Source organism: Chlamydomonas reinhardtii, chromosome 12 (genome assembly GCF_000002595.2).
Source record: "Chlamydomonas reinhardtii strain CC-503 cw92 mt+ chromosome 12, whole genome shotgun sequence".
NCBI classification, from domain to species: domain Eukaryota; kingdom Viridiplantae; phylum Chlorophyta; class Chlorophyceae; order Chlamydomonadales; family Chlamydomonadaceae; genus Chlamydomonas; species Chlamydomonas reinhardtii.
This window is the reverse complement of record NC_057015.1, coordinates 6,041,988-6,067,012: the sequence shown is the minus strand read 5'-3', so window position 1 is coordinate 6,067,012 and position 25,025 is coordinate 6,041,988. Positions and strand designations below refer to the sequence as shown.

The 25,025-nt window shown below is 67.0% G+C and overlaps 3 protein-coding genes across 3 annotated transcripts; all 3 read left to right on the top strand.

Annotated features, from left to right (window-relative positions):
• The first annotated feature begins 77 nt into the window (after positions 1 to 77).
• CHLRE_12g535400v5 (uncharacterized protein) lies at positions 78 to 5,933 on the top strand. Its single transcript, XM_043068639.1, has 10 exons — positions 78 to 187; positions 620 to 876; positions 1,096 to 1,463; positions 1,613 to 1,692; positions 1,924 to 2,217; positions 2,386 to 2,540; positions 2,690 to 2,957; positions 3,227 to 3,328; positions 3,591 to 4,250; positions 4,594 to 5,933. The coding sequence occupies exons 1-10, from the start codon at positions 104 to 106 to the stop codon at positions 5,326 to 5,328; spliced, it is 3,003 nt and encodes a 1,000-aa protein (XP_042918734.1). The 5' UTR covers positions 78 to 103; the 3' UTR covers positions 5,329 to 5,933.
• Positions 5,934 to 6,317: 384 nt separating this feature from the next.
• Positions 6,318 to 16,823, top strand: CHLRE_12g535350v5 (uncharacterized protein). The gene is made up of 16 exons (XM_043068638.1): positions 6,318 to 6,622; positions 6,768 to 6,860; positions 7,231 to 7,434; positions 7,965 to 8,053; positions 8,365 to 8,504; positions 8,744 to 8,925; positions 9,170 to 9,529; positions 9,809 to 9,992; positions 10,806 to 11,155; positions 11,385 to 11,512; positions 11,948 to 12,331; positions 12,722 to 12,856; positions 13,190 to 13,626; positions 13,979 to 14,356; positions 14,697 to 15,025; positions 15,283 to 16,823. The coding sequence occupies exons 1-16, from the start codon at positions 6,584 to 6,586 to the stop codon at positions 15,580 to 15,582; spliced, it is 3,732 nt and encodes a 1,243-aa protein (XP_042918733.1). The 5' UTR covers positions 6,318 to 6,583; the 3' UTR covers positions 15,583 to 16,823.
• Positions 16,824 to 17,857: 1,034 nt separating this feature from the next.
• On the top strand, positions 17,858 to 24,998 carry CHLRE_12g535300v5 (uncharacterized protein). The gene is made up of 6 exons (XM_043068637.1): positions 17,858 to 18,301; positions 18,437 to 18,567; positions 18,701 to 18,758; positions 18,888 to 18,993; positions 19,227 to 19,268; positions 19,438 to 24,998. Exons 2-6 carry the CDS (start codon positions 18,483 to 18,485, stop codon positions 23,635 to 23,637), a joined length of 4,491 nt encoding a protein of 1,496 aa, XP_042918732.1. The 5' UTR covers positions 17,858 to 18,301; positions 18,437 to 18,482; the 3' UTR covers positions 23,638 to 24,998.
• The last annotated feature ends 27 nt before the right edge of the window (positions 24,999 to 25,025 follow it).

Below are 25,025 nucleotides of genomic sequence, written 5' to 3'. Positions count from 1 at the left end.
AAGTCGTCCCAAAGGCCCAAAGTCATGCAGGTGTTGCTCGCTATGCATAAATAACACCGCAACACAGACATGTAGTTACTACGGCCCAATTTGCTTAGTCTGAATGAGCTTCCCAAGCCTAGAAACACTGTGCGTCTCGGCTGCGACCGAGAGCACGCACTGGAAACTGCAGCGGCGATACCTGGAGGTGCGCGCTTATCATAACATGACAAGTAAAAGGCGAAGGGGCCGGGCATGCGCTGGCAGGGGTTTCGTTAGGCTCTTCAAGGGCTGCACCACGGCAGCGGCGAGTATGGGCCTGTTCCGCTGGGCCCGGCCGGCCTCTGCCTAGCACCTAGGACACGGCCCGCGGCGCCAAGCACCGAGCTCAGGCCCACTGCTTCATGCAATCCAGTGCGTATGTTCCGGCACGTTATGGCACGTTGTCTGTCAGAGCCGCTGTAATGGCACGCGGGCACGCGCCAGCGCTCCCAATCACACCAGCTCCACCCCACCCCACCCCACCAGCCTGCGGCCGTTATGACCCCGCACGTCGCCGTCAACATCCCCCGCCCCCGGAAACCCCTCCCCCGGAAACCCCTCCCCCGGAAACCCCTCCCCCAACCCCACCTCCCAACAGCGCCTTCCTGAGCACGCCGCCAATGAGCTGCTCGCACTGCTGTTGGTACGGCAACCCAGCGAGCTCAGGCCAGCCACTCTCGAGCTATTTCGGCACTGCGTGACGCGGCTGGAGCTGCGGCCGCCGCCACCGCCGGGTGGGGCGGCTGTAGCAGGCGGCGGCGGCGGCGGAGGCGGTGGTGCTGGTGTGGCAGGGCAGGCTGTAGCAGCAGCGATCACTTTCGGGCCAGACTGGGCGGCTGCGTTGGCGGGATTCAAGTGCGTGCTTTGGCATTGTCATAACCGGGCAGGGCCGTCTGCGCAATGCTGCAGTGTGGTCGTGTGCTCGTACCGTCCATGTAACACTGGGTGCTGCGAGAGGGGCCTGCTGAAGCACGGCCTCGCAAGCAGCAACCAGAAGATTTGGGTTCGTCGTCTGAACCGAGCCGAATGCCGCCTTGTCTCATTGCTCCCTCCCCCTGCTCGCTCCTGCTACAGCCACCTCGCCGAGCTGCGGATGTCCGGCTGTAGCAGGCTCACTGTCGCCGCACTGCAGGCCCTGCTACTGCCGGCGCCCGCCATGGCCAAGACACATGCGTCTGCCGCGACAGCCGCTGACAACGCAGCGGCAACTGCCAGCGGCTGGCAGCTACAGCCACCGTGCCGCTCGCCAGCCGCCGCCTCGCTACGGCGACTGGATGTCAGCGGCTGTAGCAAGCTGGGTGACGAGGCGGCGGCGCTTATGGCTCGCTGTTGCGACGGCGGCGGCTGTAGCAGAAGCCAGGACGGCGTGGGGGGCTGGGGCCCAGGGCTGGGCGGCGGCGTGACGGCAGTAGCAGCAGGGCTTGTGTCACTTGACATTTCAGGTGAGGGTGCGCGTGTGAAGGTGGGGGTGCTGCGGAGGGCAAGCTGCAGACGTAAGCGCGCGCGTCTTGGTGGAAGTTGCCGGCGCGCCTTGCTTTCTTCGCTGCGACATTTGTCAACCCCTTCTCTTTGTCTTGGGGCTAAAATGCAGAGACGTCTGTAACGGGTGCGGGGCTTCGGCACCTGAGTGCGCTGACGGGCCTCACGGAGCTCCGTGCTGGCGGGCTTAAGGTGGGTGGGGGTGGGGGTTACGGGGGGAAGGACCGCGGGGCGGGGCTCACCACACGCACGCACGTGCGGCGGAGTATTGGTTGCTTCTGTCTTCGGGCTGCCCGGAACCACACTCAAAAGTATCAGAGGCGCGATACGGTTCTCCAGCCTCATCTGCAGCCCTAAAGCGCCTTCACCCCATGGGCCTTTACGTACCCCGGCCCCTGACTGCGGCCCCTCCGGACCTCGCAGGCGTGCAGCGACGCCGACTGGTGCGCGCTGCTGCCGCACCTGCCCGCCTTGCGGCGGCTGGACGCCTGGGGCACGGACGCGGGCGACGGCGGCGACGGCGGAGAACAGCTCCTGGCCGTGCTGGCCACAACTGGCGCCGCCGCCGCCGCCGCCGCCGCTGATGATGGCAGTAGCGCTGTTCTATCCAGAGGTGGTGGCGGCTGCGGCAGTAGCAGTATGGGCATGCACCGACTTGAGCAACTGAGCCTGGCGTGGACGCAAGTGCGCGTGGCGCCGGCGTTTCCGGCGCTGCAGGTGCGCGGACCGCGGGGTCAGTTGTCGCATGAGTGTCTCTGGTAGCTGTGCATTGCCTTCATGTAAGACACTTTGGCACAATGGCCGCACGCGCGTGAGCACTCTGATTCGTACTGGTGCAAGTCATTTCCAATGCGCGAGGTGTGCATGTGGTAACATGTATTGCAGGTTCTAGATCTGCGGCACTGTCAATTAGAGGACGTGTGGTGGCCGGGCGGCAGCGGCGGCGCAGCTCCGCTGCCGCTGCGGCAGCTGCTGCTGCGTGGCGCGGTGGTGTCGGGGCGGGCGGCGGCGGCCGAGTCGGGCATTGCGGCACTGGTCCGGTAAGCGTAGCCATCGGCATCGGCGTCGGCATCGGCATTAGTACCAGTTTTGGAGGCCTTGAGACTCGACATACCCTTAAATCCATATCACCGCGCGGGCTGCTGCTCACACTCGCACAAACTCTTAAACCATTGCCTCACACACACAGACACGCCGCTGCCACACTAGAGTTGCTAGACCTGGCTGACGTTTCCGCACCCACAGCAGCAGCAACAATAACATTAGCCGGAGGAGGAGGAGGTGCCGTGTGGCCGCTGCCGCTGGCGGCGCTGGCGGGGCGGCGCGGGGATGGCAGCGATAGCAGTGGTGGCGGCTGCGGCGGCGGCGGCGGCCATGGGGGCGGCGGCGCGCCCCGGCTGACGCACCTGGACATCAGCCGTACGGCAGTGCCCGCTGAGCAGCTGGAGGAGCTGCAGGTACGTACGGCGGCAGTACACGTGTTCGTGTGTGTGTGTGTGTGTGTGTGCGGTGGCATGTACGGCAGGTTGTACTGTCCGCTGCACAGCCACTACAAAGGAACCACCGACTTTTGACCGCGCTGCCGATCTCTCTAATGCTGCAGTTCTAGTACCGGCACCGGGGTGCGTGCCTTGCTGAGAGGCTGAGTTCCAACCGGGCCCCATCACCCATTACCAAGGTCTTGTGCCCGGTGCCCTGTGCCCTGTGCCCTGTGTGGTGTACGTAGCACGCGCCGGCGCTGGCGAAGCTGGTCGCGGCCGGGTGCCGTGGCGCAGGGAGCGCACGCGGCGCGGCGGCGCTGGTGTCGGCAGGACTGCGGCAGCTGCGGGTGAGAGCACCGGGCACACACATATCCGTATGCCGTCGCGTTGCTGCATCGCATACACTGTCCTTGCGCTTCGTTTTCGTTGTGCTCAATAACACACATGTGGGGCGCCAGGCGCCAGCAGCGGGGCGTGTGGCGTGTGTGCGGTGAAGGCCAACTGGGTTTGTCAGCATGTTGGCACCGGTGCGCAGCCCCGTGCATGTTGCCGCGATGCATCACGATGCCCTTTCGTTGCGTTGTTGTGTTCCTCTTCGGTGGAGAACAGGAACTGGATCTGTCGGCGGCGGGTGTCGGTGACGACTGCGTGTCATGGCTGCAGCAGCTCAGCTCCCTCACCTCCCTCAACCTCTCCGGCAACACCGCCCTGTCGTTGGCGCCGCCGCCGCCGCCACCGCCGCTACAGCCGCTACAGCCGCCCGCACAAGAGCAAGGGCAGCAGCAGCAACAACAACAGCAGCAGCAGCAGCAGCAGCATCTAGATGCGGAGGCAGAGGAAGAAGAGCGGGTAGACGCCATGGCGGACGTGTGGCGGCGGGACGAACGGCCAGCAGCAGCGCGGGAAGAAGCCGGCAGTAGCAGCAGGCGCAGTAGCAGTAGCAGCTCCGGGGAAGGCGAGGACGGCTGTAGCAGCAATGGCAGTAGTAATGTGTGGCCGCAGCTACTGCGCCTCAACCTGCTGGGTACGCGGGTCACGGAGGCTGGGCTCCGAGCGCTGCTGCCAGCACTGGCCGGAGGCGGCGGCTGGGGCAGAGGGCCGCGTGGAGGCGATGGCGGCAGTGTCGGCAGCGGCGGCGGTGACTTTAGCAGGCCGCCGGCAGCCTCAGCCCTTGAGCAGTTGAAGCTGGGAGGCGGCGGTTTCACAGACGGCGCCGCGGCGGTGCTGGCGGCGGCGCGGCTGCCGCGGCTGCACAGCCTACTTGTGCGGGTGAGTGGATGGGCCATGTGGGTTGGCGTGTGGGCGGGCGCTAATGCCAGGGCGGAAGCCACCAATGCTTCGCTCTTGGGGTCGCAGCGTCCAGGGCTTGCACCGATGCGCCTGTGCTACTGAGCGTGAACCTCACAGCAGCTGTGTGTCCAACTGGCACATGCCGATGGAACCCCCCCCCGTGTGTGTGCGTGTGTGTGTGTGTGTGTGTGTGTGTGTGTGTGTGTGCGTGTGTGTGTGTGTGTGTGTGTGTGTGTACAAGTGTGTGTAATCAGCCGCCCAGACGGCATCGGGGTTACTTACGGATGTGTGTGTATGCGTGTTAATGTGTGAGCGCTCGCAGGACGCTCCTCTGTCCGGGCACGGGGCGCTGCTGCTGGCGGCCTCAGGCGGCGGTGGCGGCGGGCTAGGTGGCGGCGGCGGCGGTGGCGGCCTGACGGCACTCCGCCGCCTGGAGCTTCAGGCGTGTTGGCTGGTGTCTCCCCAAGATGCAGTCCGCATGGCTGACTGCATGGCGGCGACCGCATCCGCCGCGGCTGCAGGCACGGCGGCGGCGGGGCCGCCGGTGCTGGTCGTCGTTAACGGGAAGGCGGCGGGCGCTGCCGCGGCAGCGGCGCCTGCCGGGCTGACAGGCTCATCGGTGGCGGCGCGCTCGGGTGCTACCTCCCTCCACATCGCTACGCCTGCGGGGAGGAAAGCAGTAGCGGCGGCGGCAGCAACAGCGGCACGGGCCGGTGCTGTAGCAAGCGCGGCGGCGGGGGCGGCGGCGGCGGGCGACTTGTCGGCGTACGACCAACGGCTGCGCTACAGCCGCCAGGAGCTCATCACAGTGCTGGCGGCGGCGCCGCTGGCAGGCGGTGGCGGCGGCGGCGCCGCCGGCTGTAGCTGGCCGGAGGAGCTGGGTGAGGCGCCGGCTACAGCCACAGCGCTGTCGGGAAGGCAGCCGGTGGTTGGTGCAGTGGCGGCCGGCACAGCGGTACCTGCAGTGAAGGCGGCGGCGCAAACGGCGGCGGCGGCTCGGGCAGCTGTTGTGGCGGTGCTCCCAGCGGACTTGCTGCGGCCCGTCGGTGCGGCCTAGAGGCGGCCTGGGGGCCTCAGAGGGACACGGTGTGGCATAGGGGTGGATTAGGGGCAAAGCAGTGCCAGGTGTGCCCCCGTTCCCGGGCGGCATGTGGGAGAGCGCTCCAGGACGTGAGGTAGGCGCCCGCAGTGGCAAGTGAGCAACGCTGTGAAGGGCGTGCAGCCTTGTCAGGCTGTTGCTGCTGGGTGGAGGAGGCTGGAGGAGGTGCTGCTGGTGGAGGTGCTGCTGGGTGGAGGAGGCGGGACGGTACGCCTAGGCTGATGGCTTGAAGCTCAGTCCGCAGGTCCAAGTAGCGCAGCTGGCGGGGTGGCGGCAGCAGGGCGGTGCTGGTGGTGGTGCTGGTGGCGGTGCTGGTGGTGCTGGATGTCGAGGGGGCAGCAGTTGGAGACGGACAACGAAGCGAAAGCGCGGTGCTCTTGGGGCAACGTAGCGATCTTGGTATGGACTAAGGTGTCCACGGATGTACATTGCAACACGGGTGGCCCGAATTACGCCCATACACCGTCCAAGGGGGCCTTGTGCAAAGACCAAGGCGCCATGGATCCATGACGCACGAGACTGGCATCGTGTGTGTGGAACAGTGGAAGCCGCTTAGGGAAAGCCATGGATGACACGCTCGCTATGTGCGGCCCCCAGACAGCAGCGCGGCCATGTCACCATGTGGCCCTCTGCCGCGGCCAGCGGCCGCCATCAGCCCGCTGCTTGGACGTAGTCGCACCGCGACTCGGCGCCAGCGCGACGTCCAGGCTGGTGGTGTCGCACACAGTGTCCCCTGGTGTCCTCATTCCTTAAGCAGCAACATGAGCTCCGGAGTCCAGCCAGGCCCAGCGTGCGCTTAAAGACTTCAATTGCGGCCACTTTCGCCCACTATGGCAGGCGACCTGACCGGCGGTGATGATCACCAAGAGGAGCAGGGCTGAGCAGGGCAGGCATGTGAGGGGAAATCGTGTGGGGTTCGTGTCCGAAATTGTGCAGGCTAATGTTGAGGTAATCGTTACACTGCTACAAAATAACAGCAGTTGCTTGGTGAGCTAGCACTGTAGTAGCGACGACAAGAGAGCGACTTCCGCAAACTGCTGACCCCAGCTTCTACGCACTCCAACTCGTGCTCTTGTAGAGTTAGAGCCATGCTGCTTTCAACTGCGTAAACACTTTTTCGGCAACTAGCATGGGCATTTGACTGGACTCGTTGATCCCGAGGAGCTTTGCACGCATGCAGTAGCGAGCCTATCGGACCTCTGGAGACGCCAACATGCTAGCGCTAAAGCTCTTCAAACCGGCGGATGACAAGGTAAGGCGAGAATGGGGAGGCACCTGGCACGCGAAACTGGCCATCCTCGGTCGTGCCGGGCATCTCGGCGACCTGCAACATGCCACTGCGTCCAATCCCCCCCTCCCCCGCCGCCTTCGCACCCCCCTGTGCCTCCTGCCGCCAGGTCCGCCAAGTGGAGTTCCACCCGGTCCTGCCCTGGATCGTGTCCGCCACCAAGAGCAACCACGTGTCGGTGTGGGACTGGCGCACGCGGCAGGTGCGCAGGGCGCTGTACACCGTAGGGCGGCAGCGGCGCTGCACCGCACCCCTGCCGTGGCACGGTCACACATGCGCAGCCGCATTAGGATGCATGGCGAGCCAGGACAGAGGCTGGGTGGCCCCTGCGGCTTCTCATTGGCGAGGGGTTGGGGAGGGCAAGGAGTTTGGGGGGACTGTGCTGAGTGCTTCCCCTCGGCAGACACTCTCCCCGCCCGCAGGCGGAGGCGTGCGACGAAGCGCGCCCCCTTCCTCACAACCGCACCCGCACCTCCCAGCTCCCCACCCCCATCCCCACCCTCATCCGCACCCTCACCCCAACCCTCACGCACAACCCCGTGCCCACACCCCCGCCACCAACGCACACGCAGGTGGTGTGGGAGGCCCAGTTGGGCGGCAGCGATGAAGAGCTGTCTTCCGACGCCGAGCTAGCCCGCCTGCACCTGCGCGACGCCGCCTTCGCGCCCAACCCCTCGCTGCTGCACCCCACGCCGCACGCCGGCGGCCCGGGCGCCAAGCGCGAGCCCACGGGCGCGGTGCGGGACGTCAAGTTCCTGGACAGCGACGTGGCGCAGGTGCGTGTGTGTGTGCGTGTGTGTGTGCGTGCATGCGTGTGTGTAGGAGTAGGACTGGGGAGGTTGTAGATACCAGCCCAAACTGAACCGAACCCAGGGCAAAAGAGCGAAGAGGAGAGCGTGGCCTATGCCTTGGGGTTGGGGAGGGGTTAACTGTTCCCCCAAAAATCAAATGGTGCAAACGTGTGGGCCGGGGGAAATAGGTGAACTGGGACACTGGGCGGATGCTGGGGGGCGGGCGGTATGGACTTGGGGACTGGGAGGAGGGGCCGGCGAGCGACATGGCGGGGGTTGGGGTTGGGCCTGGGGTCTGGGGGTGTAATCGTACGCCTGGGGGTTCCGCACAATGGTGTGTATGGGGGTATAGCGGTGCCGTGGAGGCCAGAGCGGCAGGGGTGAGGGACACGGCTGTGACGAAGTTGCTGCCCTTGACCCAGCAGGCAGGAAGGACAGAGGCCCTTCCAACTTGACACCACCATCACCGTTACCACCACCACCCATCATCGCCCCCACCGCGCCCCCACCGACAGGTGCAATTGAGCTGGGGGCACAGCGCGGTGGCTGGGTGCGGCTCGCCGCCGCCCCGCGCCGAGGACATCACCGCGCTGAGGGGACACAGGTGTGGGGGGGGGGGGGGCGGGGCCCACGGGCCGGCCGGCGGGCCGACGTGGGGCTGGCGGGTTGGCGGGCTTGTGGGAGCCCAGGGCTCAAGTCTAATATCTGGCGGCTCGGCGCGGGTTTGTCATGAGCGCAGCAGGGGCTCATGCGCAAAGCATGGGAGCGGCTCGGGCACAAGACGTCTGCACACGGCCCTGCCGGCGTGTCCTGCCTGCCTGCCTGCCTGTCCTCAACGCCCACGCCGGCTGCACCCTCGAACTCACCCCAAACGCACGGCCCCACCCGTAACCTCCACCCACCCGCCCTCAACAGGCTGCTGGTGGTGGCGTGTGAGAACAAGGTGCTGGTGGTGGACCTGGCCTCGCGCCGCGTCATCGAGCTGGGCCGCGGCGTGTTCGAGGGCCGCAGCCCCACCTGCGTGGCATTCCTGTTCAAGGCCGGGCTGCACACAGGTGCGGCGGGCTTTGAAGTGGCGGGGCGGGGCGGGGCGGGGCGGGGCGGGGCGGGGCGGGGCGGGGCGGGGCGGCGGCGCCGAGGCCGGCTTCCCGCTCTGAGGGCGACCTGGTGGCAAAAGTGTGCTGGATTGCAAGCGAGGCGCCGTACGTTGTGGTCAAACACAAAAGCGGCGAACAGTATCAAACGGTAACATATCGCTCTCGCAATGCAAACACCGCGCCTTTTGCCAATGCAGGCGGCAGCCTGGGCGGCGCCGGGCCGGGCGTGGGCAGCCCGGTGTCGGTGGCGGCGCTGACGGCGGCGGCGGCGGGCGGCAAGGGGTCGGGTCGCGGCGGCGGCTGGCTGCTGGACAGCCCGGTGCTGGCGGTGGGGTGCTCGGACGGCATCGTGCGCTGCCTGCAGATCTTCCCGGTCAAGGTAGGGTGTCAAGTAGTATCAGATATGAGGTAGTTGTTGGATGACGTTGGGTTTCAAGTAGTATCAGATATGGTCATATGGGGTAAGCTGCACGGGTAAGCTGTCTGATGACGTGACAGGGCGGCCGAGTGGTGCCGGCCTGCGGCGCTGCGGCCCCACCACTACTGGGCAGCCCCAACAGGAACAGGCCGCATCACACCAGCTCTTTACTTATTATGAATGTATGGCCCCCGCACACACGCAGCCGGTGGTCCGGCTCATGTCGGCGCACAAGACGGCGGTGGTGGCCATGGCCGTCATGGGCGTGCGCGGCCAGCGCTTCGAGACGCTGGCCGTGGGCCACCAGGGCGGATCCGTGGCGCTCTTCGAACCCATGGGTCGCGCCGGAGGTGGCGGCGGAGCCGGCGGCGGCGCAGCCGCCGCAGCCGCCTCCGGTGGCGACGCTCTGGGCCCCCGCGCGGACGTCAAGGCCCACGACAAGGAGCTTTTGCCGGGGAGCCTGGTGGTGGTGCCGGTGTCCGAGGACCCGGAGAACAGCCGCTGCCTGCTGTTCAGTGCGGGCGGCGACCACCGCGTGTGCGGCCTGGACATGTCCTCTCTCAAGGTGCGGGGCAGGGCGGGGCGGCGGCGCGGCGGGGTGGGCGGGGCGGCAGCGCGGGTGTGTTGGAGAATACAAGGGAAGGAGAGGCTGGTACCCCTCCTCCCTCCGCTGCCCCAACTTCGCAACCCCTCCTCGCCTCCTCCCTTCCCCCGGCGTCGGCACTCCACACTTCTGACTCATTCACTCCGTCTTTCATGGGCGGCTTCTAATCTCCCTATGTTTCATACAAACCGTTCGCATGAACGGCTACACCCCCCCCCCCCAATCTTTGCAACCCCCCAGGAGACCACCAAGATCAAGGTGGACCGCGCCTCGCTGACCTGCATGGCGCACTGGCCGCGCGGCTGGGTGTGCGCGGGCGTGCACAGCCTGCTGCTGGGCACGGAGGGCGGACACGTGCTGTTGGCGCACGCGGGCAGCGGCAGTGTGCGGCTGGCGGCGGACCTGGCGGACCTGGTGCCCGCGGGTGAGGGGGTGAGGGGGTGAGGGTGGGAGGTATTGGTTCAAATTGGGAACAGGATATGTAAGCTGGAAAATCTGGGGACAGCAGCGGGTGAGGGGGTAAGGGGGTGAGGGTGGTACTTTACTCCAATCCCAAAGAAAGCAAGGGGTGAGGGGGATTGCAAGGTTGAAAGGCATTGGGAGCAGGAAATAGAAGCAGGGGAATCATGGGAAAGCAGCGGGCGAGGGGGGCGGGGGTTGGTGTATTCGCATTTCAAAGAAACCGAGGGGGTTTGGGTGGGTAGCCGGATGTGGAGGACGGAGTGGTGGTGGTGGTGGGGAAGGGGGGAGTTTCACCATTCCCAACGAAACCGAGACTCAGAACCAGCCCACCAAGCGCGGAGGAGGTTTGGCCTTTTCCTTTGTCTGGAGGCCCTTGAGCCGTGTTACCGTATTCTTGTCGGCGTTGGTCGTAGACCGCTGACCGCCGACTCGCTTACCATCTGTCATGAGGCTGCGAGAGCCCAACCCAAAACGCGTACCGTATCTGTCAGGAGTGTGCCAGGCGTGTGGCCAGTGTGTGTGGGAGGGGTGGGGAGGAACTTGTGTTGTCAGCTACGGAGCTCTTGACCTCCGTCCCTCCGCGCCCTCAGCATGTTTGCCTGTTCAGCACCGGCATCGTCTAGTTAGTCATGCCTGGAATCCCGGCCCTCAGGACACACCTTTTGTTGGCTAACCTAAGATACACACGCGCGCGCGCACATGTACTGCACACAAATGTCCCACAAACACTGTCCCGTGTCCTTCCCGACCATGTGCTCTCTACCCCCCCCCCCAGGCACCAAGAAGGCCCCCAAGATATACGGCCTGGCAGTGCACCCCACCCAGCCGCACGTGGTCGCCGCCGCCACCAACACCGGCGTCGCCGTCCTGGCGCTGGCGGCGCTGCCGCAGCCGCTGCCGGTGGTGCCGCTCCCGCTGGCCTCGCCCACACAGGCCCTGTACGACGACGGCGCAGCCGGCCTGGGCTCCGCGTTTGGCGGCGGCGGCGGCGGCGCGGGCGGCGGCAGCGGCGGCTGCACCTACGTGGCGGCGATGGGGAGCGCGGTGCTGTGTGTGACGGCGGCCACGCTGCCGGGTGCTGAGCTGGCGGACCTGCCGGCAAACCAGGTCATGGGCAAGCTGACGGTAAGGCGTGGGCCGGCTGGAGTGAGACGGTGACAGCGGGACATGAGCCGTCACTCCCACCGCCCTTCCCTCGCTGTGCATGCCTGCAAGCCGCACACGTCTGACTATGCACGTGTATGCGTGCGTGTCTGCCACACGCGCCGCCACCCGCCATACTTTCTAATATATTCCATTCCCTTTTGCATGACCGGCTACTGCGGTGCTGCTGCCGCCACCCGCCGCCGCACAGGTGGCCTCCGACGGCCCCTCCGGCCGCGCGCTGCTGAGCGCCAGCTCCGACGGCGGCTACGTGGCGGTGGCCTGGCCCGCCGCCCGCACCTACGCCGTGTACCGCCAGGGAGCCTCCGCATGGCAGGAGTGAGTGGGGAGTTGGTACGGGTAGCAGTGTGTGTGAGGGTGGTATGGGGTGGGGGAGACTGTGCATGATGACTGTTACATGCATGATTAACTAAGAGGGAGCGAACCTGTAACCAGGGAGGGGACTGTGCGGAGCGGTGGGATGCCGGTTCTGTTATGGGGGAGGTGACAACTTTGCGGCGGCAGCCACACACGGCGCATGATGGGCGCCGCTTCCCGCATCCGTGAGCATCACAGTTGGTCTTGATGCCGGCCCTGCCCCGAGTCGCTGCTTCTCGTGCTGCGAACCCCACCTCACCTGCGCTTGTATGCACACCTCTCTTCCCACCCCTGGACGGCCGCTCACTCGGTCATCCTTCAGTGCATCATGCACCGCACGCATGCACCGCTTTTCCAACCATCTTTGCAACCCCCATGCACACTATTCCTGCTCAGGGTCGCCCGCGGTAGCGGCACCGCCGTGGCCTGGCACGCCTCCCAGCCCATCTTCGCCGCACTGGAGGAGGCACCGCCCGCCCTCGGCGCCGCCGCCGCGCCGCCCGGCAAGCCCAGCAAGGACCCCAAGAAGGCGGCGGCGGCCGCCGAGGCGGCGCGGCTGGCGGCGGAGGCGGCGGCGCGCGCCGCCGCCGCCACGGCGGCTGTGCGGATCAAAGGGCTGGGCGGCGTGGGCGGCGCCAGCGTGGTGCCGCACGGCTTGGGTGGCGGGGGTTTGGATTTGGGCGGCGAACTGCCGGCTTATGTGCAGGGAGGGCCGCTGCTGGCGGTGACGCTGCGGCGGGCGGTGGCGCCGGAGGGCGCGGAGCTGGCGGGCGCTGAGGGGTGCGTTGGGGTGTAGGGTGCGGGGTGCGGGGTGTGGGGTGTGGGTGTTGGAGCCGGGTTCTGGGGTCCGGGGTCTGCATTCTGGGGCGGGGCGGGGGTGGGATGGGGGCGGGGATGGGGATGGGGATGGAAGCGCGGGAAGTGGCGCCACGCTAGGGGCGCGGGACCCTTAAACGCAGCGCGTTGTTCACGTCCGCCAGCAGTGCACGACCATTCGGCCTGCTTCCTGTCCTAACCCTCATACTCTTTGCGTCCCCTCCTACTTTCCCCCTCCAATCGCCATCCCTTCCCCCCCTCTACTTCGCTACACTTCTCTGTACCGATTTTGCAACCCCCCCCCTCGGTCTACCACTTCCTTAACTAGTCATGAATGTAACCGCCCCCCCTCAGGCCCGCCATGGTGTGGTACGACTGGGAGGGCGGGCGGCGGCTGGGCCCCGAGCTGGCGGAGCCGCTGCTGCTGGCGTGGGACCCCTCCCGCTCCATGGTGGCACTGGCCTACCCCAGCCAGATACTGGTGGTCAGGTGAGGGGGCAGCAGGGCTGTGCGGCGGCGTACTTTGATGCAACGTAAGTGAAACAAGGCCCAGGACCGGCCCACTGATCGCGGAGGAGGTTGGGCGTTAACCTTGACCTTTCGGCGCCCGTCAGCGGGGGGGGCGGTGGTGGGGAGAGGAGGCAGGCCGAAGAGTGAGGGCGTCGTGGAGGAGGGCTGTGGCTTGGTGGGGCGTGTGCGCACTCCTCCCTCCTCATACACACCACCACCTTGCTACTAGCCATGACCTGCTCCCCCTGCCTACCTCCACCTCCTCTCCACCTCCTCTCCACCTCCCTCCCTCCATCCCTCCCTCCATCATAGGGCCCGGCCCGACTTCGCAGTGGTGGCCGCCCTGCCCGTGGGCGGCGCCGAGTCGCTGGAGTGGGCCGCACGCCAGCTCTTTATCTCCACGCCCACACACATCCTGTGCGCGCTGCTCGCGCCCGCGCCGCCGCCGCTGCCCGACTCCGCCGCCGCCGCGGCGGCGGGCGCGCCGCCGTCGTACTCCGCCGCCGCGCCAGCGCGCCTCATCACACTTGCTGGGCCGGGCGTGCCGGTGGCGGCGGCCGCCATGGGCGCTGTCGTACACGAAGGTCTGGCGCCGCCGCCAATGATGCGGCCGGCGGGGCCGCTGGCGCTGCTGGGCCCGCGGGACGGCTGTCTGTGGGCGGTGGGGCTGCTGGGGCAGCCGCTGGCGATGAGCCTGGCGCACCCGGGGCTGCGCTGCTGCAGCCTGGTGGCGGCGGGAGACCTGCACGGTGAGTGGAGGCGGCGGCGGTGCGCCGGGGCGCATTGGAATGTTCATAGGGCTGGGTTTGCGGCGGCAGTGGGATGGTCGTACGGCGGTTTACGGTTTACAAACGGCGGTTTCTTCCTCTTGCCCCCTTGCTCTATCAAGACCCCTTGACACCCTACCTCTGCAAACTTGTGACTTGCTGACTCGATCGTGCCCGGGCCGCCCCACCCCCTCCTCGCTCTATTGCATTGGGTTCGGTTTCGTTTGGGCTGGTATGTACACCCCCCCCCCCCCCGCTTCTTCTTAACTAACCATGTAAGTAACCCCTCCCCCCATCCCCACGCCCCATCCCCACGCCCCTCCTCCCCAAACAGGCGCGGTGCAGCTGGCCAGCCGCGCCCTGGCGCCCGAGCTGCACGACCCACTGGCGGCGCTGATGCTGGAGATGGACGGCCTAAGGGGCGCCGCCGCCGCCGCCACCCTGCCCGGCATCACTCTGGCCACAGAGCTGAGGCTGCGTGCCAACCTGCGCCACTGGCAACAGGCGGTGGAGGCGGCTGATGCGCTGATGGCAGGCTTTGTGCGGCGGCCGCCGCCGGGGCAGTTCCGCAGCGCCGTGGCGGCGGCGGCGTTCGGCACGTTTGGAGGAGGCGGTGGAGGGGGGTATGGTGGAGGCGGAGGCGGAGGCGGGCCGGCGCTGGGTGATGAGTTTGTGGACCTGTCAGCTGTGGGCGGTGGCAAGCCGGCCAATGGTAAGCAGGGCGGGGCGCTGGGACGTGGGGAGGCAGCGGGCCGGGGGCCGGGAGCCATTGATGGGGGGGCGCTCAAAGGCGGGCGGCCGAAGCCGTGCGTCGAGGCGTGGTGTGTGCTGCATCATGTGTGATGGCGCGATGCACACATGGATAGCAGTGATAGCACACGGCAGCACACACACAGGTTCACGGCACGGCTGCGCCTCTCTCCTCTCTCAGCCTCGGGGCCAACGCTGGGTCTCGATTTCTCTGGGATTGGAATAACAACTCCCCCTCCCTTCCTACGGTCGACCACTTCTCTAACTCGTCATGAACATAACACCCACTCCCCACTTCGCAGCGCCCGCCCACCCGCAAGACCTGGACTGGACGCAGCCGCTGCGAGCCGCCTCCTCCTCCGCGCGCGCCGCCGCCACCGCCGCCGTCGCCTCCCGCCCGCTCGCCGCCGCCTACACGCCCACCTCCTCCTCCGCCGCCGCCGCCCCCACCGCATCCTCCACCACCGCGCCCCTGAGCCCCGAGACTGTGGGGCTGGTGCTGGGGCTGTTGGATGACCTGATTCGTGGCGGCCAGCACGACGTGGCGAGGCACCTGGCGCGGCCGCTGCTGGGCGGCGCGGTGGCGCTGGGCGGCGAGCAGCTGCGGCGCCTGACGGCCATCATGGCGCAGGTGCGTGGCGTGTGTGTGTGTGGGGGGGGGAAGGCCAGGGCGTGTGGGGGGCGGGGGGCTGCGGTGTGCGGGCTGCGGTGGGTGGCGGATGTGGGTGGACGGGCGGGCGTGCAGGCAGCGAGCAGCGGTGCGGGGGTCAAGGCCGCAGCGGCACGGCTTATCCAATTGCGAGGAAGGGCGCTTGCCCATTCCGACGTTGCTGTGTTTTACACGGCAACCCGCCGCGCCCTGCTCCCTCCCTCCCTCCCTCCCTCCAGGTGGGCATGAAGACGGACCTGCCGGCGCTGTCGCACGCGGTGGCCTCTGGTGCTGATAGCGCCGGCCGCGAGAGCGCGGCGCTGTTGGCGGCGCTGCTGTGTGGCCACACGGCCATGGCGCAGGACGCGCTGAGGGACGGCGGCGCGGCGGCGCTGGCGGCGCTGCAGGCCAAGGTGTACGGCCTGTCGGGCGCCGCCGACGCGATGGCGGCGTGGCGGCGGCAGCTGCTGGCGGCGGCGCCGCTGGGCACCGCGGCGGCGCTGGGGCGGCTGGATGTGAGCTTACCGGCGGCTGTGTAGGGGATGAGGACTCAAGAAGGAGGGCTTGTCTGCGGCGGTGTAGCGCAGAGGAGGGGGAGCTTGGCAGCGCCGGTGTAAGCGGAGGGGGGGGAGCTTGCCGGGTTGGGAAAGGGGTCGGGGGAGGGGTTGGGGGAAGAGGGCTGAGTGGGTGGTGGGTTGGAGGCGCGTCGTGGCGAGGTCATGAGGGGCGCGGGCCGCTGCCTGTGACGGTGACGGTGCCGCTGCTTGCCGGTATGTTTGTACCCACCTGCGTTAGTCGCGCTCCTCAACTCCGTTTTGGGACACACACGTGCGTGTTGAAGCAGCTCGGTTGCGAAGCACCAAGATGTTGCCCACGCACCGCTTGTCTCAGGCTCCTGACTTGGCAAGGAGCTTGCACGCGTGTCAGAAGCGTTCCGGAAGGGGCCAAAGACTCTGGTGTCAGTGATTTATACAAAGGCATAATCTGACTTGACCCGCCAATGATGAGAGCGGCGTGGTGCACTACGACATCCCTGCCCAACCCTGCACGTCAACCTTTGTAAGCACAGATGCGGCGTCGACCCTCTCCCGGTCTCCTCGTGTGCTTGCGCTCTTCCATAACGTGCGCGATGGGGTCGTTGGGGGACGGGGTGGTGGCTGTTGAGCCGCTGGCAGCCGTGACTGTGGCCGGGTGCGCCGGGCCGGAGCACATGTTAGGGCGCGGCGCCTGGATGAGGGAAGGGGGACTCCAGGGCCCCGGAGAAGATGGAAAGGCCGCGGCAGGGGGGGGGGGCTTTCAACGAGCTCTATTAACATGTAAACACGGAAAGTTCGTCGGGCGCGTCTTGACCACAGCCATGTTGTCGACATGTTGTGAACATCTTGCGGCCGTTCAGTTGCACCCGTGTAATGCACGCTTACGAGACTTACCTACGCATGGGACATACACATGCGTTTTCCTCCGGCGCGCAAGCACCGGTCCGCGACTTGTGGCACGTTCTGGTCACCGAGACATGCGCACCCCAACCCAACATGTGTTGACGGGCGGTAGCCCTTCGTCTTCTGGTAGGCTCCTGACGTTTCCCAGCCGTTAAAAGCATCCATTACATGCTTTGGGCAACGGTTTGGGCTTGCCCGGCTGTCTTATGAGGCCCAGACGAAAGTTTCCGGCACACCGTGACGAAACCTTGGCCGCCCCAACTTTTGAGAATGGATCCCCCTTTTACCCAGGACTGACGACGGACCCTGAACTTTGGGGGCCCATATCTCCGCAAATACTACCCTGATCAAAATTTTGAAAGCGGATTCTGAACGCTCTCGTCAAGCTCTTTCAATTTGAAGGGTGGGATGTGTCTGCGGCATTCTTACCTCCCCTGGTGCACGTAGCTACCTCTGCTGGATTCGAAGTTCACTGGCACACGTGGACGCAGCCACACAGTGCAGTTATGAGCGCAATACCAACACGGGGGATTCCGGATTCGTCGTGTGGGCACGCCCTGTTGTTGAAAGCCAGGGGTGGCCTACCGCCCTGCACTGCCGCCACCCTCCCCTGGCAGCCACGGGCATGACAGGAAGCCCTTTGCGGAAGGCGGCTGGGCGGGCTGGCCCAGCTCTCCCCTCCCATCCAGGCTGCCTGCGTGCCTAAACATCGCCCCATCGCACGTCCAGGCTCCAGTTTTGGCACGATGCCCACGATCACATGACACATGGTGGCACGTGGGCACGGGTCACGGTGAGGGGCGCAGCCTCCAGCACGGGCCGCCGGGCTCGCGCACGCTTGGTAGACGTTGTCCACGGCTAGCCCCTCGTACAACTTACGTGCTTGTGGGGACGCAGCGATGGTGAGGGCCCCCGGCCGGTCCGATACGCAAAGTCCGCTGGCAGAGGGAAGCTGCTGTACGCTCTGGGCCCTAGGGGTTCCTCTCCAGGTCACCAGCAGCCCAATAGCAGCAGTGGCTTTGACCTTAGGGCCTCTGAGGCTCTGACGGCATTTACGCAGGTTGGCGCAGGGAAGCAAGCAAGGTTGTCCCCCCCCCCACACACACACGAACACCGTTATGGTACTGACCAGCGGGTTCTACAGTATGTTCCCTAGCCCCGATACACCGCCGCGTACCGCCGTGGCACCCAGGGTGTGGCCCAACGCATTGTCTGCGTGTGGGCATGGCCGCAATGTTGGGGCATGGTCCCCCGCACCCTGCGCAGCAGCCGTAAGCCGGTCCAGGCCGGTTCGTTGCCGGCGGGGTGACAACCGTGGGTGACAACCTTGGTGACAACTCAGTCTTATTTCGACACCCATTGGCAAGCGCGGGTAGAGTACTTGTGCCATTCGCCTGGTCAATAGACAAGTGTGTGCTCGTAGAGCTCATACCCTTGGATGCCAGTTTGACATTATGCTGGATTATGACCAGCTTGAGAGCGCGTGACTCAAGTCGTGTAAGGATTATTGATTGGCGTACTGGGACACTGCAAGGGATGAAGACGGTGTCTGCAACGCCGATGTACAACAACAGTGAACACATCGATAGCCCCTTTTGCTCAGCGGCAAGCGATAGCTCAGTCCGTTTCTATTTTCATATACTTACTGACCTAAAGATTAGTATCTAATAGCAAATCACATACTTGCGAGACAGAAAGACTACTGAGCTACAGCGACCAGTGCTGTGCCAACTACAGGCTCTGGCCTACAGCCGTCGACCCTTGCTATTTGCTTTGGGATAGTTACGCGTTTCATCCTGGCGTATTCAGGGAGCCAAAGGTAGGCTGGACTTTCGTCCGTCGTCAACATCGGTCGCGACCTCGCACACGACCACTCCTCAATAGCACCCAAGAGGCTCAATTGTGTCCATGTTGTGCTCAATAACATGGACATACATTCGGGCTGTCCTCGCAGGGCGCACGGCGGGTGACGCTACAGAGGACGTCCCAAACTGCACCCGATGGGCAAGAAGAAGGCCAGCGAGGATGGCGAGGAGCAACCAAAGCATAAGCGACCCAACAATTTCTGGGCGCCGTTCAATACATGTGAGAGCTTGAGGGGCATGGGCTTGTTCGGGGTCCATGGAGGGCCGTGCTGTGCTATTGTTGGTTCCCTGGGGCTTTGAACACATTCAACAACCATCCTGATTCCTCCCTACCGGTCTGAGCGCTGAAACAGGGTGGCGAGAGCTTCATGAGCAGACAGGCAACCGAGCTACCGTCAACGAAATGCGCGAGTAAGCCCGATTGAATTAGGATATCTGAGCGTGCACAGTCCGGAGCTGGCGGCCCGCTTAGTCGCCGAGCTGCCGGCGTCTGTCGCTCTTCTTCGACGTGCCTGACCATCCTTGGCGCTCGGCTCGCAGGTGGTACGCCCAGAATGCGCGACACGTATGGCCAGCGGAGCTGATGCCGAGCGTGGATGAGATGCTCAAAATCGCGAAGGGCCTGCGGACCATCAAACAGGTCAAGGTGAGAGGGGCAAGGGCCTCATCTAAACGGGCCACCCTGCAGGCGCGCGGTGTCTTCTGGGCCACCCTGCAGGCGCGCGGTGTCTTCTGGGCCACCCTGCAGGCGCGCGGTGTCTTCTGGGCCACCCTGCAGGCGCGCGGTGTCTCCCGCGAGGCTGCAACCTATGCAAGGACTCGCCCTGCGCATGTATAAACGCTCGACTTCTTGCTGATGGCATGCGCGTGCACCTGCAGGACTACTTCCGAGGCTATCGGAGGATGCTGAAGGGGAAGAAGGTGTGTGGCAGCGAAGGGAGTTGGGAAGGGGGGGGGGCGGGCGCCATACAAACCCGCCACGGGTAACACCCATGCACCCGTGTGGTAATCAGCACAAGCACAGAGGAAGCTTTGAGAAAGCGCTCTGACTGCGGAAATTGACTCATCCTTCATCACACTACATGTGCAGGAGGGTGACCTCGTGGGCCCCCGCGGCGGCCTTGTACGCAAGCCATCCCACGGCGGCAGCCGCAGCGGCGGCGGCGCCGGCCCCACCGCCGCGGCCGTCATCAACCAGGCCGTCGTGAACGGCACCCTGAACGGCACCGCCGGCTCCCTCCTGGCAGTCGTGCAGGCAGCCCAGCTTCAGGTGGCCCTGGCGGCGGCCCGCCAGGCGCAGCAGCAGCAGCAGCATCAACATGCCGCCGCCGGCGGCTGTGGCAGCGGCACCGGCGCCGGCGGCTACCAGACCGGCCTGCCTGACCCAGCAATGCTGGGCGCCGCGGCCGGCGCAGCCGCCGGCGCCGCGGCAGCGGCCGCCGCTTCCGGGGCTGGTGGCGGCGGCATCCCGGAGGGGTCGCTGCCCTTCCTGGACTGCTGGGGCTTCCAGAGCGAGGACGCGGCCATGGCGGCGATGGACGTGGTGGGTGACGTCAGCGATGGCGAGGCCCTGACTGACAGCGAGCACGAGGACGGCGCCGTGCAGGCGCCGTCGGAGACCACCTGCACGCGCACGCACAGCCACAGCCACACCACGTACGGCGCGACGACAATGCAGGACACGGTTGGCACCGGCGCGCCAACCGCCACCGCCACCGGCCTGACGCACGGCGGCGGCGGCGTGACGGCGGCGCTGGCGGAGACTGCCGCCGCCGGGCCCATGAGCGCGGTGGCGGCCGCCACCGCCGCCGCCACGGTGGCGCAACAGTCTGACCTGCTGTCGCTGCTGACCAACCCGGAGGAGGGCGGAAGCAACGAGGAGCACCCGGCGGCGGCGCCCTCGCAGGACGGTGGCCACGGCGGAGGAGCGCCGCACGCTCTGCCGTACGCGCCCATGCCGTACCACGACCCCTGGGCCGCCATGCAGCAGCAGCAGCACCCATACCAGCACCATCACTCGCAGCACATGGGGCCCGCAGGAGCAGCTCCTCCGGCGTCGGCATCGGCGCTGCCGCCGCAGCACCCGCAGCACATGCCGGCGTCCTACGGCATGCCGCCCGGCATGGCCGCCCGCCGCTTCCTCCGCGCCGTCCGCACCTCTGGCGGCGGCGCCAGGACGACTGACGGCGCCGGCGGCAGCCCTGCCTCGGGAGCCGCGGCAGCGGCAGCGGCGGCGGCCGCCGCCGCCGCCGCCTCCGTCTTCAACTCCGCCGGCGGCGCCCCCGGCATGCACCACCACCACCACCACCATGCGAGCGCTGGCGGCGCGGCGGCGGTGACGTGCCGGCGCACGCGCATCCGCACCTCGGCGGGCGGCATGTGGCAGCAGGAGGTGATGGAGGCAGTGGAGCTGTCGGCGCCGTCAGGCGTGCCGTACGGGCTGCACATGCCGCCGTACCCCGGCATGCCCCTGCACGACGACCCAGCCGCACCTCGGCCGCCGGTCGACACCAGCGGCCCGGCGGCGGCGCCGCCGCTGCCCATGCCGCAGTTGCTGCCTGGGCCCGGCGAGGAACACGGCGGGCACGGTTCGGTGCACGTGCGTCTGGCGGCGCCGCCGCCGCGCAAGCAGCTGCGCTGCGGCGACCGCGGTGTCGCCAGCTGCAGCCAGGAGGAGGGGGACGCCTGCGCCGCAGCCATGGGCGCCGTGGGCAGCGGCGGCGGCGCGAGCATGCAGCTATCCCAGCACCACCCGCACTACGCGCACCACGACTCGGATGCAAGCACGATGCCCTCGAGCGGCGGCGCCGGCTCCTTAACCTCGTCCGGGCCTGCATCGGTGCCGGCGGCGGCGGCCGGTGCGGACGGCTGTGACGCCACGGCGGCGGCGGCCGCTGCCGCTGCGGGCGGCCTGAACCCGGCGCGCCGCATGGCCCAGTCCTATGGCGGCTACCCCGCGTCCCTGTCTACCAGCACCGCCGCGCCGCCGCAGGTGACGTCGGGCGGCGCGTTGCGGCACAAGCCGCCGCACGGCGCCTCGGCCATGGCACTCAGCGACGGCGGCGCGGTGTACGGCGCCGGCGCCGCCTACCCAGTGGCGGCGATGCACCAGGCGGCGGCGATGCACCAGCCGCAGCAGCAGCAGCAGCAACAGCAGCAGCAGCAGGGGTTGCACAGGCCCGGAAGCTACAGCGCAGGTCACCCGCAGCAGCAGATGACGGCGGCACCCGCGGCGCCTGCTCCCGTCTGGCCGCACTCGCAGCCGCAGGCCGCGCCGCCTCAGGCGCACGGCTACCAAGGCTACCCGCCACCGCATCCCGCCTACGGCTACGCCGCGCCGCGGCACGCACACGCACACGCGGCCTACGCGCACCACATGCCGCCGCCGCCGCCGCACCCGCACTACCACGCCTACGGCTACGCGGCTGCTGGCGGCGCGCACGGGCACTACCCGTCTGGGCCGTACGGCGCCGCCTACCCGCCCCATGCAATGCCGCCGCCATACGGTCACCCGTACAGCCACATGTACGGACCGTACGGCCATTTCTACGGCCTGCCGCCCACGGTTCCGGAGGGTTCTGAGGCCGGCACGTTGCCAGAGCAGGAGCTGCAGCATCCCGGCGCGTACGCCTACACGTACGCGGGCATGCCGCCGCACTCGTACCACCACCACGGCTACGTACACGCGCCGCCGCCCCCGCACGCGGCGGCAGCGCACCCGCAGCCCCACATGCCCAGCCAGCCGCAGCAGCACCAACACCAACACCAGCCGCCGCCGCTGCAACCCGTTGCGTCAGTGGAGCCGCCTGGCACTGGCCCCAGCACCGAGCCACAGCAGCAGCAGCAAGCGGCTGGCGGTGCCGCTACAGCCGCGGCGGCGGCGCCGCCACGCCCTTTGCACCTGGGCGAGCTGCCTCAGGGGCTCTTGGCGGGCGGCGGTGTTAACGGCGTTGGTAGCGGCGCCACTGAGTCGCTCAGTCTGTCAGGTCTGTCGGCGCTGGGGCTGGCGGAGAGCGACAATGAGGGCGATGAGGCGGCCAGCGGCGGCGGCGCGGCGACGGCAGCGGCCGCCGCGCGGCAGGCGCGCGGCAGCCACGGTGGCGCACACCAGCACCACCACCCGCACCACCACCGCCGCCAGGGCGCACAGGGCGCACAGGCGCAATCCCAGTCGGCTCAGGCGCATCAGCAGGGCGAGGGCAGCTCCAATGACAAGCCAGTCGACGCCGTAGCCCGGGTCGAGGCGGTGGCTACGCCCTTGCGGACAAGGCTGGCGGGCGCCGCTGGCACGGGCAGTGGGGACCCAGCTGCCGACGCCAAGGCCGGATCCGCAGTTGAGGCCAAGAGCCCGCGTGTCAAGCAGCATCGGCATGGCGAGGAGGCTCCTGCCCGGGACGAGTCAGGAGCTGCTGCGGTGGCCGCGGCCGGAGCACCGCCGCCTCCCTCCTTCCTATCCACGCCGGTCCCCGCCTCCGCCCGGCGCCTCACCGGCGGCGGCCACGCAGCAGGGCCCCACGGCGGCCACGCGTTGACACACTCCATGACCTACACGCATCTGCAATCCCAGCTACGCCGCGAGGCGCGCGGCAGCAGCGGCGGCGCGAATGGTGGCGCGTCCGATGCCGCAGCCGCCGCCCCCGCCCCCGCCCCCGCCAGTAGCCACGGCGGCACCGGCAGCGATGGCGGTCACGATGGCACTGCGAGCGTGTACTACAAGACGCCCAAGACGGGCCACAAGCCGCCGCCCGCCACGCCCTCCTTCTCCTTCCTTGGCGATTTCTCCGCGCCGCACATGCACAGCCCCTACCTGCAACCCAGCAGCGTGGGGCATCTCTCCCACTACCCCCACCACCACCCCGGCATGCCTCTGCCGCCGCCACCTGGCAGCGTCGGCCAGCCCGGCCACGCAGCCCCCTACCCGCACGGCCACGGGCACGGCCACCAGCACCAGCAGCTGCACCACGCGTACTCGCACCACGGGCCGTTTTCCGGTATGCATGGCAGCGTGGATGCAGCGGCGGCGGCGGCGGCGGCGATGGGCACGGCCAGCAAGGCGGCGCGCGGCGGCGGCGGCGGTGCCGGCACCGCCGCTGTGCCCATGACCATTCACGTGTTGCAGGAGGAGGTGGTGATGATGGGTGGCCTGGGTATGGGCGGCTCCCTATCGGAGCTTGCCGGGGGACTGCACAGCCCCGCAGGCAGCCTCGACTGCCTGGCCATGATGGACGCCCACGGCCCCGGGGCCGGCGAGGACGGCGGTGACGTCAGCATGTGGGGCGCCCACCACTGAGCTGAGGGAGTGGAGGGAGGAGCGGCCCGCCCGCGCCGAAGGCGGAGGCGGGCAGTGCTGGGCGGGGGTGCAGAGGCACTGGAGAGGGGTGGCGGGAGAGGCCACATGGCATGTGGTGCGCGACTGCGGGAGTGTGGGTAACATGTGTAGGAGTGAGAGGGTGGGAGCGATACGGTAGAGCGGCACTGGGGCATTGTGCCAAATTGATTCTTCTTCTTTGGATTTAGGGAGGCTCCGAAATGAGCCGTGCGGCAGCACAAGGGACCCAATTATACGGGGTGCTGCTGGAACTGAGGGCCCGGGCGTATGCTTGACAGCTTGGGCGGCTTGGCTTTGACATGCGGGCTTCACCGCTGGAGCGCGCGCAGACGCAAGCCATGCAGCGCGCAGCTGCGGAGTCCTTTGGCAACAGAGGAACTCAACCCACACACATGCTTGCATGTATGGCGTCCTAAGGCGCCCATAGCAAGCGCGTGCAGCGCATCTGACTTGACTGGGGACCGGCGCGAGGGACGAGAGTGGCCGTAGTGGGAGCCACAGGCTTCACGTAGCATTCCGGGCCCTTGCGGAGGGAATCAGGCACCAGGATGCCCGCCCATCATCGGCAGCGTTTGCGGTAATGGATTTGGCAACGGCGCGCAGCGGTGACGCGACATGAATCATTGATGACCGGGTGTATCTGTGCGTATAAGTTTTGGGCTGGTGCTTATTCTGTATGGGTGTGCCACGCGGCCATTGCGGCCGTGTTTGTGTGCGGCGGGCATACGTTTGGCACTGACGCTGGCGCCGCAAACAATCTGACACGTGTTGTGCCTTGGGCCCCGGGATGGGGCTCGTGCAATAGGCTTAGTCCAACAAGTACGATTGATTTGTACGACACGGCGTTTATGATGTTTGTACGGTATGACCAGTGTGGTCCGGTAGACACTCAGGGATACCGGTACACGGAGGGCCGATTGCGCCCTTCCTGCTAGCAGTAGATCCTGAATACACAAGCCATGTGCAGAATGCGCCATGGGCTTTTGTGTTCATAGCCGGCCCTGCGCTTATAGGCGGCCGAGAAGGGGATACGCCCTTCGCTTAGTCCTGACCGTAGTGGATAGCCTCACCTAGCCCAACCTAGATGACGCGCATGCGTGGCGGTTCGCCACGCATGCGCTGATTGATTTGACTAGAAGCCCTTGATTTTATTCATGGTATGGGTGAACGGGCGTACTTAGATGGCTGCGGGTTGAAGGGTGTGATTGAGAAGCGACGCCGCAAGGACCAGGCATGAGAGAACGGATTGCCGTGTAGCCGTGTGCGGATGTGAGCGACTCACAGGCCACCTGCTACGGAGGCCCATGTAAGCATTATTCGTACTTTGTACCCAGTCAAAGTGCCCTTGT

Excerpts from the sequence above, each read along its gene's own strand:
- CHLRE_12g535400v5 (XM_043068639.1), top strand. The coding sequence starts at position 104 with ATGAGCTTCCCAAGCCTAGAAACACTGTGCGTCTCGGCTGCGACCGAG. Across the intron at positions 1,464-1,612 it reads TGTGTCACTTGACATTTCAG|AGACGTCTGTAACGGGTGCG; the intron begins GTGAGGGTGCGC and ends GCTAAAATGCAG. Across the intron at positions 2,541-2,689 it reads GGCATTGCGGCACTGGTCCG|ACACGCCGCTGCCACACTAG; the intron begins GTAAGCGTAGCC and ends TCACACACACAG.
- CHLRE_12g535350v5 (XM_043068638.1), top strand. The coding sequence starts at position 6,584 with ATGCTAGCGCTAAAGCTCTTCAAACCGGCGGATGACAAG. Across the intron at positions 8,505-8,743 it reads CAAGGCCGGGCTGCACACAG|GCGGCAGCCTGGGCGGCGCC; the intron begins GTGCGGCGGGCT and ends TTGCCAATGCAG. Across the intron at positions 12,857-13,189 it reads AGCCAGATACTGGTGGTCAG|GGCCCGGCCCGACTTCGCAG; the intron begins GTGAGGGGGCAG and ends CCTCCATCATAG.
- CHLRE_12g535300v5 (XM_043068637.1), top strand. The coding sequence starts at position 18,483 with ATGGGCAAGAAGAAGGCCAGCGAGGATGGCGAGGAGCAACCAAAGCAT. Across the intron at positions 18,759-18,887 it reads ACCGTCAACGAAATGCGCGA|GTGGTACGCCCAGAATGCGC; the intron begins GTAAGCCCGATT and ends CTCGGCTCGCAG. Across the intron at positions 18,994-19,226 it reads GGACCATCAAACAGGTCAAG|GACTACTTCCGAGGCTATCG; the intron begins GTGAGAGGGGCA and ends GTGCACCTGCAG.